This window comes from Canis lupus, chromosome 27 (assembly GCF_003254725.2).
Source record: "Canis lupus dingo isolate Sandy chromosome 27, ASM325472v2, whole genome shotgun sequence".
Lineage (NCBI taxonomy): Eukaryota > Metazoa > Chordata > Mammalia > Carnivora > Canidae > Canis > Canis lupus.
In genome coordinates, this window is record NC_064269.1 from 18490340 (window position 1) to 18504583 (window position 14244).

At 40.6% G+C, this 14244-nt stretch overlaps 1 protein-coding gene across 1 annotated transcript in view; it reads left to right on the top strand.

Annotated features, from left to right (window-relative positions):
• Window positions 1-14244, top strand: part of TMTC1 (transmembrane O-mannosyltransferase targeting cadherins 1) — a 269956-nt gene that overhangs the window by 175047 nt on the left and 80665 nt on the right. The window contains 1 exon segment of the mRNA XM_025455512.3: window positions 12943-13110. Within this exon segment, the coding sequence (XP_025311297.3) occupies window positions 12943-13110 (168 nt within the window).

The window sequence follows — 14244 nt, forward strand, 5'->3', positions numbered from 1 at the left end:
CTCTGTTTATGTAGTCATTCATAGCTCCCCCCTTGAAGTCAGGGCCTGTATTTGAATTCTGCCTTAAGTACGAGTGGATGCCTCAAAGCTTCACTTCCCTTGTCTATAGAAAATGATGATAACAGCACCCAACTCAATGACCCATTGTGAGCATTAAATGAGAGGTTCATTTAAAAAACTTAGAAAGTGTTTTTGCATTGTACGTGGTCAATAAATAATGTGTGTTATTGTTTGATGTCAGCTCCCTAGGGAGCTGATGCCATTACCGTGTTTTACAAAAATATAACACCTGCATGCTAAAAACTTAATGAACTTGACCAAGGTGGGCAGAGCTGGAATGCAGATCTTTGTCTACAGACAGACTTCTCACTTTCCAGACTATATTGCTTCTCTGATTGGTAACATCTCAGTATTCTTTGTACGTGAAAGGAAAGAGAAATTCAGTACATAGTACTGTACTTTCAATTCAACTCCATTTGGTGACCAGGACGTGTACTTCTAAATCCTGTGATATAAACTCTCAGGACGCTAGGATTCTGGGGGTCAAATTGCAGGTGTGGCAAACTTCTCTAATCCAGAGACAAGGGAACAATTTCTGAGTAAGTCAAGGGCTAGAATTTTAAACAAGAGGTTAAAATGTCATTTTCCTGGAAGAGCCTCTTATGTAAACATTATTAAGCCCATAATATTGTCATCATCCATATGTGGGGTATCTTAGTTAAAATAAGGGGTTCATCTCTCAAAAGTAGGTGTATTCCCCTAAACCTGCAGAATCATCCCAGCTCTGTCTCTCCATGGGTTCCCATTCCTTACACAGACCTTCCTCTGACTTTTTTTTTAAAGATTTATTTTATTTGAGAGAGAGAGAGAGAGCGAGAGCAAGCATGGGGAGGGATGAGGGGAAAGAGAAAATCCCAAGCAGATTCCGTGCCAAGCATGGAGTGCGACATGGGGCTGGATCTAGAGCCCTGGGATCATGACCTGAGCCAAAATGAAGATGCTGCTCAACTAGCGGAGCCACCCAAGGGTCCCAACCTTTCTCTGACTTTATTTCTTTGCTCTAACATAGAAAAAGTAGTGTCCCTGCCCTTTTCCCCACTAGTAATAAGCTTATTTGGATTAAAATGAAGTTCTGAATATGAAAAAAACCCTCAATATTTCCAAGAGCAAGTGCCTGCTTCTTAGAACCAACTCAGATTTTGCTATATTTTGCAAACTTGGTACAGAGTTATCCATAATCAGGGTCAGAAAGCTGGTCTTCATTAAAAAGATGACTATCTTTTTCTTTTCTCCCCACATGCTTTCATATGTCTATTGCATTGTTGACATTCATTCTTCATTTTCTGAGGGTTTCAGCAGCTCTTTGCCCAACTATACACTATTCTCTACTGAAGTGGGGCAGCTGGTCACTGCTGGTTACAATCCTTTCCAGAGAAAGTCCCCCAGTTTCATATAAAACTCTCAATATTTATAAACTAACTGCAATGAAGTCATTAGAGCTGCTGAAAGCTTCCTGGGGACCACAGAGAAGTTTGCATATGCTGTAGGCATCCCTGGGAAAGTGTGAGAATCCTGAATGTTGCCTTTTGCGTTTATTAAACTTCGACATTGACTTTGCCAATTGTGAAAAACATTTCCCAAGCCTTGTTATATATACAGGAATCTTCTCTGCATGACTCTCCTTAGTTTTTGACCTTGACAAGAAAGAGTCATTTTCCACGCATTAAGACCCAGGTGCTTTGGGGAAAACAAAATGTACCTGGTGTCCTCAGTGGAAGTTTAATAATACCCATCATCATCTTTATGCAGACTTCTGTGTTGTTTCAAAAACTTTAGCAAGTGATAGGACAATGAAATAGAAAGCTGAACTGGTAATTCTTCTGAGGAAGTTGAACTTTCTACTCGTTAAATGTTTGTTTCAAGTTATATGGAGCCAAATCCTGGCCTTAGATTTCCATCCATGAACACCACAGAAGTCATGTCTATCCTCACTGAAGCCTGGGTGACTTCCATCAGTCCCAGGGGCTAATTTGGCTATTTTACAAGAAAAGCCCTGGAATGAGTCAGACCAAGTGCTCTTTTATCTCTGCCTTTATGCCTAACAATGAACAAGCCACTCAAATCTCCTGGCTTCTGTTCTCCCTCTATCCTAACTTAGATAAGACCCAAAATATCACCTTCCTCTTACTTGCACTTTGAAATCTGTGGATAAAAGAGACAGAAATAGGCTATCTATTTATCATTGCATGGCTTTAGGGTCAGAGTTTCACCACCAAAAGAAATTGGAATAATCTTTTCTTCTGGTGATAAATGCCTATTTTGTGGATTTCCTTTTTGAACAGGCAGGAGAGTTTGGGGCTTAAATCATTTTTTTCTTTCTTTCGTTCTTTCTTTTTTTGCCAGAAATTTTGATCTCTTATTCTTATCTCCAGAGAGGCATATAATTTTATGGCTACTTTTTTTTGTATTTTATAAAAACCACATTAGAATGCTTCAAAGGACTAAAATTTCTTTGAATCAATGAAGCAGAAAAAGTTGTTGAGAGCTCTCAAATGAAGTCATAGGATGTGATCAGATATCCATTTACATGCCAAATTAAGGGTGATTTATTCACTTCAGCGTCAAAGAGCAAATTCCTAAGCTACTTTAAGAAAACATGAATGAGGAGAGAGAGAGAGAGAAGCCGGATAGGAATAAATGAAGGCAGAAACAATATTGGATAGCATCGATCAAGAATAATTGAGACCTCAGAAGGAGAAGTTAGATACTATGTGATGGAGAGAAGAAAGAAATATAAAAAATTCCACTACTCTTACAAAGATGCTATTTGTATTGTATAATCCCTAAAACTTACAGACAGACACATCAGACATGGAGAAGGAAAAATGATGACCTCTATTCATTTTTGATTTTGAGAAATACCTTCAACTCAGACCTATCAATTTGAGATAAAATTTTTAGTTTTACATGGGTTGCTATGGAAGCAATACTGCAGTATTTATTTTTCAAAATGCAAAATGAGAAATGCTACCTCAGAAGTTACACTGCTTCCATTATCTGATATTGGGAACCCCTCCTGATGAGCTATCTATGTGTAGACTCCTTTAGATTTGCTGTAGGAGACTAATAATTATTTGAGAGTAAATCAAAATTTTGTCAAATATTAAAATCAGAGCAGTCATTCAGTATCAACACAAGCTTACTTTAGTAAATCCAGTAGGAAGAAGACTGAACTGGGAATCAGCACAGCCCCATCTGTCCCCTACTACCTAGCAGCCTTGGGGAATCATTTTCCTACTAGTAAAACCAGAAGGTTGGTTGGCCTTGCTCAGTGGTTCCCAAGTGTTGCCTAGATCTCCATGACAGAGTTTTCTCTGACTTAAGGGGGTGAGGAGAGAGAGAAAAGACAGTTTTTCATAAAGTTTTATCTATGCATTTATTTTTAAATTATGAAATTATGCCTTTCTTATATTTTTGGTCTTAAAATATCCTTCCTCCTTTGACAAGATGATAACATCCCTCTTCCCCCACCCAAGTCCACTTTCTTGGGGATTTTACTCGTTTGGGGAACCTAAAACCCAGTGACCATTGTGTCACATGATCTTTAAGGTCCCTTTCAGCTTCAAAAGTTCAACTGTTCTGTGATTCAGAATAACCTTGGGGGGAAGCATGAATTTTTTTTTTTCTCCTTAAGATTTTAAACAAAGATTTTTGTCATGCATTGGAATGTGATCACTTGTGTCTGCTTTGTTTCAACAGGATGGTCCCAGTAGGGAAAGGAAGATGGGTCCCCTGGGCAGAGGGGCAAGGAAGGCAGTACATTTGCCACAGAGACAGGCTCTCTGAGGGGCATTGGGGTGGACACCAGGAGGTGGTCAGGAAGCATCTGTGTGGGATTTCTACTGTGAGATAACAGGGTGTCCTCATAAGAAGCAGGAACAGCTGATGCTTAGAAGTTCATGGGGAAAGCAGCAAGAAGGAATGTATGATGTATGTTGAGAGGAAACGGGGCCCCGGCAGCAAGAGCAATGCCAGACCTCCCTTAAGGAGCAGTTGTAAAGACAACTTAATGAGAGAGGTTGTAGTCCATGAGAACAGGTCAAAAGGTTGCATCTCCACAGGAAGTTATGGAGAGAGACTCATTAATTCTGCTGAAGCTTAGTATCTAGACAAGGGCTCAAAGCACAGGTAAAATTGCCCCCAAGGTGGTTGATACTGAGTAGAGAAGGTTGGGTCCCTCTAAGGCCATGGCTGGCAGCAATAGGACAAGATTGAACCATATCAGAGGGCAAAAGTAACTCAATTTTGAGAGGACAAAGTCCCAAAAATCTTTAAAAATCCAGGAACAAGGCAAAGTCACATATTCGCTTTTTAGTTTGATTTTTTTTGTTGTTTGAAATTCCCGTTGTATGATACGTTAGAGAGGTGGGAAAAGCAGCTTGGGCTTGGCAAAGAGCCACTAACTAAAAACCCAAGAAATAAACTGAGAGGCAGTTTCAGTTACAAGGTCAAGTGCACCAGGTCTCTGAGAATAGATGTGTGTGAGTGTGCATATGTGTTGGTAAATTACCCAAAGCCACTCAGTATTACTTAGTTTTAGCTCTGAATCCATTTTTTATGCATTTCTATCATGCCATCTTAAAGGGAGGTTCTCTTTTATCATAATGAGCACAACAAAAGGAAAAGGAGAAATGCAGTGCGATTTGCATGAGGGGGCAGCAAAGATCAGTGATGTCACCAAATGATCTGAAGAGGAAGAGTGAAGATCAGTGATACCACTGGAGGAGCAATTGTAGACTGCCGACAAATAGAACAGAACAGAGCCATGGTAAAAATGAAGTGAGCTGAGGGGAAAATGAAGTGAGCTTGGGTGCTTGTGGGCCAAAGATCAGTTAGCCAATCCATGGGGTGGCATGGGACCAGCGATGAGGATAGTCTCAACCAGTTACTTACTAAACTACAATCATGGCCTTAATATCACAGAATCCTATTAGTTATTAAAAAAACTAATGTTTATGTCTGTTAAGTCCTAAGTGATGAACAGCAAATGTATTGGAAACCACAATTTGAAAGTAGAAATTTGGAGACTATAATTTGGATTCAGATAGCCTAAATGGAAAAATATGTGTGAAAAATACCATAAGCCGTGCCCTAGGTAGCTGCGAGTCATTCTTTCAGTCCACCCTGTGCAAATGAGAAGATTGGAGGAATCAAAGTTGAAGAAAAGCAAAGCAACATAGATATGAGTCTCTCCTCCTTTCCCGGCCCTTCTCTTCCTCCACTGGTCCTGCAACCCTGCTTTAGTAGGCTAATGTTCTGGAACACCATACTGAAGGTTATGAAATTTGCCTCTGCAAACAGAAGAGAGCAACTAAAATGTAGATGTTGATACCCCATGTCCTGCATAGAGCTGGCTGTCTCAACACCTTATAAGTCAAGACTTATAAGTAAATCCATTTCTTTTGTCTTGGGTTCTGTGCAAGGAAATGGATCTCAAACCACTGACTTTTTCTTTTTTTTTTTATCTTTATTGAAATATAAATGACCTATTGTGTAAGTTTAAGGTGTACAATGTGTTGATTTGATACATTTATAAATATTGCCAAATGATTACCACTTAACCAGTGACTTCTTACACAAATTTTAGTAATCTTAAAATATCTTCTGTCTCTTGGAAATCTGGATTGTCCTGCTCCCGTGAGGTTCAGAACGACCATTTTGTATGTCTCTTTTTTCATAGTAGCCAACACGATGGATGCTTCAGAAAAGAGAATCGTAGATACTTAAAGAACACTGAACACATAACAAAGTAAATGCCTGTGCGGTCAGGTCTGTGTTAACACACACAGAATAGAGGGCGGGGGGCAGCGACAACTAGTAGATTGTCCATTATGTCTTTGGTTCAAAAGTGAAGATGCTGTATTATAATATAAGGTAGTGTATGGAAGAATAAATGACAGGATTCAGGTCCCAGAGATGGGCATGCTGTAGGAGGGTAGAGAGAGGGTACTTTTTCTAACTTTTTAGGAGTTGCTTTAGAGTTCCTTGGGGAAGGTCTTTGGCTTTGGCCAAAGGCCTTTCAGGCCCAGATGGCAAATCTGGCTGTGATTTTTTTGTACCAGCCTGGGAGGGAAGGAAGCCGGGCCTGGAGTGAAGACTCCTGCAAGGGGAAACACCCACTCCCCACAGATGGATAGTTCTCCTGGTGAAGAACTCTAATCATCTTCACCCCTTAGATTGATTCATTTGTAAGTTTACCCTTGTTTCCATGTTAGTTTATGATACTTCCAACCTCTTTGTTCAACCTTTGTCAACCATACTTGTTTTTGTTTTTTTTTTTGAAGATTTTATTTATTTATTCATGAGAGACACAGAGTGAGAGAGAGAGGCAGAGACACAGGCAGAGGGAGAAGCAAGCTCCACGCAGGGAGCCCGACGTGGGACTTGATCCCGAGACTCTAGGATCACGCCTTGGACCAAAGGCAGGTGCCAGACCACTGAGCCACTCAGGGATCCCTTCAACCACACTTGTAAAATAGCTCCTGTCATAAGCTGATGCTGAAGTGCAAGTGAAAACATTACTCCATTTTTAAATAACCAGCCGGAACTTCCAAATAGTTAATAATTTATTTTATATCAAAGTTGAATACAAAAACTTCTTTTGTGCATTAATTCACCAAAATGATTATCGTTCACATTTTCTTCCCTTTCTTCTTTCTTCTTTTATTCACAAGGATAGAGTGGAGAAAGATTTGAAATAGGGTTAAGGGAAAATTTGCTTAAGTGCTTGTTGAATTCTAGAACTATGAATGCACATTAGCATACCTACATAGCTACCTATATTTCATAACAAGTGTATTTTCCTTCACTACATTGTTCTATCAAAGTGATGTGTGAGGGGCACCCGGATGGCTCAGTGATTGAGTGTCTGCCTTTGGCTCAGGTTGTGATCCTGGGGTCTTGGGATCGAGTCCCACATCAGGCTCCCCACAGGAAGCCTGATTCTGCCACTACCTATGTCTCTGCCTCTCTTCCTGTGTCTCTTGTGAATAAATAAATAAATAAATAAATAAATAAAATCTTTAAAAAAAAAAGTCATGTGTGAATCAGACCTTTCTGAAGTGAACAATATTGTAAAAGGGATTTTGTAGTTTTAAGGGAGTTTCTGTGAATGCTTATGAAAGACTTAATATTGTCCTGTAAATTACATAGTTTAGGTCAATCTGGACTTTAATAAATTGGATTTCTTGAGGTTTATTTACAGATCTAATCACTTATTTTAATGATATACACAGTACATTTTATTGATGTAATAGTATATGGCATACTAAACACACACATGAACACATAAACACTTCACCTGAAAACACTGATACCTTATATTCAGTTCACAGACTGTGTCCACATACATTATTTCATTTCCTCCAAACAATCAGCCTTTTAAAGTAGCTATGTTTTCAGCTATTCAAGGCAGGCAGTCTTAAACTCTTTTAAAATAAACAACCAAGGCTTCATGAGATTGAGTAAGTCTCATGTGGCCACGGAACTCCCAAGTGTCAGAAAAGAACCCAGCTTCTTTAACCCAGTTCCAGACTCTTTATTCTCCAAAGAATTCCTTTTTCCTCACCTTGAACTCCCAAACTTCCAAATTTGCAGGACACTTTTGTTCCCCTGCAGCTCATAGTATTTTAGTGGCCTCAGGAACATTTATAAGAGCCTGATAGAGACATCTGTTTCTACCTGGATATGTGCAGACTATACACATATCCTACCTCATATTCTATTCAGTAGAAAATGATTCCCTAATAATAACAATGTTATCATTTATTGTTTATTGTCTACCATTATGCACAGTGTAAAATTATTTCCTTTTACCTGTAAGAAAAATAATAACTAGAGAACTTAAATAATTTAAGATCAAACAAGAGTGTCAGAACTGAAAATGCAGGTTTTTTCTGACTCCAGGGCTCTGCCTTATTTATCACAAGAGGTCTCATAAATATGGAGCTAGTAGATAGATGAACTACGAGGTTGAGAGGAAGCATCTCATCTTCAAAGAGGTAAAGGAGAATCAGGTTCTCAGAAAGTGAAAGCAATGACATTATTATCACGTTGTTCCATAGATATGCTGCGGGAAGAATGGAAGAAATCTGTGTTGTGAAGAAGTAAATAGAAGCTCTTCATCCCTGCCCCAGAAGCCCGGCACCTCGGATGAGGAGCTGTGCAAGAGGGAAATGTATAAGAAATGGTTTTGGAGTCATTTTCTTGGAATAAATAAACTCACATCCCAATACTGTCAACCTTCTGAGAAATTTTCGCACCCATCAAATATTTGAGAAAAAAGAACTAGGGGGGAGTCTTGGCTCACCAGAAGCTGGCAGCTTCCAGGCTAAATCCGATAAGTGGCCTCACCATTGGCTCCCTGCTGCTTCCCGGATACAGCATCAAACACCTGTTCTGGGCTCAGCATTCTAGGGCTTTATTGTTTAACCATCCATGAGAACAGAATAAGATCTCACTGTCATAATTTTCCAGGTGGGGATTCAACAGACCAGAATGAAGTTAACTAGGAATAGTTAACTTCATTTCAATGATCTAAAGCTGGGACTTTTTTTTCTTTAAGTAAATCGTGAGATTGTGTCTGTCTTGTATCACTAATGTTATTTATAGATATTTTCAGTGGCTTGAGTTTAAGTTAAAAGGTAGAATTTCACTTCTACTTAATAGCAAAAAGATTCTCTTTTCTCCGTGTAATTAAACAAAAAGTGAAGCTATAGTAAGCATCGTAAAATGCTTAGCCCAGAAATAGGAAATTGTCATCTTTTCAAAATAGGAAGAAGTATTCTTTTATCACTTAAAGAGCTTCTGGGCAAGGTTCGTGAAAGTACATTTTTACTGTTCACAGAATGATTACTTCTCACAAAGTTCTCAAATATTTTTCATTGTAATATGAAAGGACAAACATTGTTGACCTGCATTTCTTATTCAGTTTCCTTTAAATGTGCATCATAAAAATATAAGGGAGAGATGCATGTAACTAGAGAGTCTCTAGTTCTTATATGCACTGAATTGGGGATACCTTCAGCCTGTGAATGAGAGATCAAATAATTACCCCATTCTCAGAAGCAGTGGTACTTTTCAAGCTGCTTTGAAAATGCATCTCGGGGACACCTGGGTGGCTCAGGGGTTGAGCATCTGCCTTCAGCCCGGTCGTGATCCTGGAGACCCGGGATCCAGTCCCACATCCCGGGCTCCCTGCTTGAAGCCTGCTTCTCCCTCCCCTTCTGCCTATGTCTTTGCCTCACTCTCTCTCTCTCTCTCTCTCTCTCTCTCTCTGTGTGTGTGTCTCATGAATAAATAAATTAAATCTTTAAAAAAATTGAAAATGCATCCCAGTGCTGAGGTAAACCAATCAGTAGTTGGAGTTTGGCTCTTGGTTCTTCAGGTTCTGGTTTTGCCAGGTGTCAGTGGTTTGCACTGACTCCTTCATGCTCTGTGTAGAGGTCTCTGATCAGAGCCCAGGTTTTCCTTAACCAAATTAACCACAGCAATCTGGAGTCTGGTTTCATCTCCCTGGAGGCCAGAAAAGCATGTAGCTTCTCATTTGCTTGATTTCCTACATTCAAAATGAGGACTTGCTCTGCCCCTAGAAATGGAGAGAGCATTTGTCCCCACTGCTGCTGAGATCTGTATTAAAGCAGATGTTGAAGGATGAAATGTCACAATAGAGAGGCATCTTAATCTTTGTGATACCGTGTTCAAGTTGGTAAGAATGTGTTACTCTCTAAGAAATTCGCAAACCTGAGTAGAGGTTATTTTATATGGCTTACCATTTCTTTAAACCATATGTCAATATAATGACTTTCAAAAAAAATTGTCATGTTACTTGATACTGATGCCTGTGCTGAGTGGAAAGAAATGGCCTTCTCCTTCCTCTGGTTATAGCAGGGGTCAACACTGGCTCCTGAGTGAAGGCTGCCCTACCATCTCTTTTATAAATAAATTTTATTGGAACACAGCCATGCCCATTCATTTATATAGTGTCGATGGCTGCTTTCCTGCTCCAAAGATAGAGTGAGTGGGAAGGACAGAAAAGCTTGAAAAGTCCGAAATATTTACTCTTTGGCCCCTTACAGAAAAAGTTTGCCCACTTCTGGAGCACAGCCATAGGTCTTCTCTATTACTAGCCGTGGGTGCTGCAGAAAAGGTATTCAACTCCTAGTAAGCTTTAATTTCATCAATTAGGAAATGGAAGATACCAAGGATTATCTATTTAATCAGATAACATATTTAAAGCCAGTACCATCCTTATCCTAGGCCCTATAAATGTGGTGGACAGGCGCCCATGCAACGCTCTTCGTGCAGTGCCTGGCCAATAGGAAGGACTCGGTATAAACATGAATGTATAAAATAGCTAATTATTTTTGTTATCCTCATTATTCTTGTCTTCTGGCATTTTGTGGCCATAGCTCAGGCCCCGTGTGGAGATCCCAGTGTTTTCCTTTCCCACTGCTCTGCCAGATGGCAGCTCTGTTTCCTACAAGGAGACAGTAAACAACTACTGAAATTTTATGAATGGAATGGTTAGGAGGGAAGTAGGTGAAGCTGTGTGATAAGGTGTGAGGAACGCAAGAATCAGCCAGTCAAGTGAAAACCCAGACAAGCAGGACAACATATGGAGTGTGAGTTCTGGAATCTGATATTCCTGGGTTTGTATCTTTGCTGACTGTGTACGAGCTGTGTGCCCTAATTCAGGAGACCAGTTCACCCTTCTTCTTGTTGGCGTCTTTATGGTTAAATACCAGTATGAGAGGGATGCGTGGATGAGCTGAACTCCTACATGGAACGTGTTTGGCATGTAAGATGTGCTCAGTAAACATTAGTTTTTCATGGGGCTGCTTTATGAAGGCAGGAGCAGGGAGTCAGCTGGTGCTAGAGATGTGGATGCCTGCACAGGGTACATACATTTTAGGACTTTGTTCCCATGTCACCTTTTCAATGGCACCATTCCTCACCATATTACAATCTCAACCCCCTCCCCACCCCGGATTCCCTCTTCCTCTCTCCTGATAGATCTTTAACATTATCCTGCTCTGTGGCATACTCTCTTGTTATTGGTGGTTTTTCTCCACCCATGTGGGTTCCACAAGGACAGGAATTATTGTCTGTTTTGTCCATCGATATGTTCTCGGTACCTGTAACAATGGCAGGACGCAGTTGGTGTTTATTAAATATCTGTTGAATGGAAGGATGGAGCCCAGAAGGCTCTCATGTGGCCAGAGATGCTCCTTGATCCTTGATTAGGGCTGGGATCCAGATGGGGCTAGAGGAGCAGATGGCCAGCAGCCTCAGGAACTTGAGCATCCATGTGGTCTATAGTGGTGTCAGCATGGCCGGTTGTGTAGGATGAGAGACATTTAGAAAACCTTGATACCTTTGAGGCCAAACATGACTTGATGTGAAAATGAGAAGAGCTTTTGGGGTTTTAATATTTTTGCATTAGTGACTCTATGCTCTGGCATGTTCGAGGCTTCTGCACAGTGCTTATGGCGGTCAAATCCAGTAATAGGCCTGTGCCTCCTGAGCTCGAACCTACCAAGTGGGGTGGTGACTCCATTTGTTTGGCCTGTGAACCCTAAAAGTTGAGGGAGCTGGACCAACCGACTTAGGGAACTTGAAGTATGGAATTGGAGCTCTAACTTGAAATGATTCCTAGCATCTCCATGACAGAAACCGCAAATGCTTCTCTTGTTTTTCGACCCTTGATACCAAAGCATAGACATTTAAGAAGGTGAACAAACAGAAAGTGGAGAGATTTTTTTTTTTTTAACAGAAATATGTTTGGGAATTAGACTGTTTAAGTGTTTTCCTTTGCAAAACCAGCCTGCGTCAGTAGACTGGAGTTTTTTGAGGGCAGGGCCTATATTTTATTCATAATTGCATTCTTAGTGCCCAGCATATTGCCAGTCACATATAGAGAGAGAATGAATGGAACAAGTAAATAGGCTATATTAATTTGGGATTATGGCATTAATGTCTAACAGACATAGGATTTCTTTACACAAGCTTGATTCATTCTTAAAATATTCTATGATAACTTGTAGTAGTCTATTATCTTTGGAAAGAAGTGGATCTTAACTGAAATGCGTATGGCAAATGTTTGTATTTTTTCTGAGGCCAGTCGACAGGCAAGAAGCATCTCTCCATGGCTATATAGATGATGTGAGGGACCACGTTCCAGCCAAAGGCTTTTAGAGACGTGCTGTCGACATGCCACTCAGATAACATGAGTGATTCTTTGTGTCTCTTTAGAAAGCTGAGCCAGAGTCAGTAAGAAAATCGTATCAGTATAGTTTGTCTGTGATGGGCTCCAAGCTGCAAGGCTCAGGAGTTGGCCTGTGGATAGATGATTTTCCTTCAGCAAAGGACTTAGACCAGGGTGGGGACATACCAACAGCACACCCCTAGAGATGCACCAGTGCTTTTTGGGGACTGGCTCTCACAAAGCCATGATGTGACCTGCTACAACAGTCTGAATTTAGACATGTGGTGCCAGTATGATTATACAACGTCAGTGACGTAAGGAAGCAAGAGTCAGAGGGTCTATGCATGACCCAAGAACATAAATAAGAACTCCTCATGATCAAAAAAAAAAAAAAAAAAAAAACTCCTCATGAATGATGCCTGAGCTGCTGAAATCCAAGGCAGTTTGAGCCTAAATGATGAAGTTGTTATTCTCCACACTAATGCCAGAGAGTGAGCAATGTACTGGAATAACACATTGGCCAACCAACATGTAAATGTTGTGTATGACAGGGGAGTTTATATATGTTTCTCTGTCCTAGGACAAGTTTTATTTGAAAGTCAGTTACACGGATAGAATATTCAGGGGGACTCCACTGCACCCCCAGAGTAATCCTGCTCCTCCCACCTGTTTTCCAGCATGGGCTACTGCATCCTCTTTGTGCACGGACTGAGCAAGCTCTGCACTTGGCTGAATCGATGTGGGGCCACCACCCTGACTGTGTCCACCGTGCTGTTGCTGTTGCTTTTCTCTTGGAAAACTGTGAAGCAGAATGAGATTTGGCTGTCAAGAGAATCCCTATTCAGGTATGATTAGATGGAGAAAAGCAAAACTCTTCCCATTTGTTTCCAAACAAACGAGGTAACATGGGTCTGGCAATCATCATTAACCCAAAATTCTTTTTTTTTTTAGTAAAGTTTTAAGTGGAAGGTGTAATTTTGTTTGGGGTTTTAGCTTTAGTTTTTAAAATGGTATTATATAAAGTTTAATGTGAGCTCATTCTCAGTGAATTTATGAAAATAAGGCTCATGGGAAGGTTTCTTGGGTCTGTGAAACAGTCGTAATGATGAGCTGGGCTGTAAAATCAGCTATAAACAAAATGAAATGATAAGCCTAACTTCATTATGCAGACAAGTAAATGGGAAAGGTGAACACACAGCAGGAAGGAAGAGAAACGCAGAATATTCCAGGATGTTAAGCTGTGATCTGTGATCTTGTTGCTTTTATCTGAACATTAATTGTGAACAAAGAAATAGAAGACTTTCTCATCTCCTAGTAGGTTTTTATGTGGCATAGAAGCTGTTCACAATCACAAGGTCAACTTAAAGCCCTAAACTTGTCGTAAAGTATAAACATTCTTTGGGACTGTGGCTCATCATGTTGTGTTTCCTGGAGCTTACGCTGTCTCACTAATGCCAAAGCCCTGGTGACCTTCACCTGAACTTCCCGGGACTGCCACCCCTGGCATCCCTACAGTATTTTTCCTGGTTTCCAGGGATTCCCAATCTGTACCCCCTCTTCCAGCTTCTGTCCTCACTTATGATCCAGTGACCCAATTTAGCCAATGTGGTTTTCACGTGGCCCCCTGCTTAACTGATACCCGACACTTGCATTTTGGGGACAGGCAAGTGAAACAGCGCTGGGATTGCTTGAAAAAAAGGGAAAACGTTGAAAGAGTATAGGAAGGTGCACAGAATTGAAGGGCCAGTAAAGAAGTTGGCACATAGTGGACAGGAAACAGGCATTAGGATAGCCTGTCTTGAGAGCACTTGAGTACCTGCCCAGGAACAAATAGGTCAACTTACACCAAGTTTTTGTGTCTTCACATCAAAGTCCTGGGAAAACTAAGACCTCTGGCAGAGCTTGAGCTTCAGGTCATGGCCTGCCCCTTGTCTCCACCACGTCACTAAAATGAATGATTGGCCAAAGAAGCTCCTCTG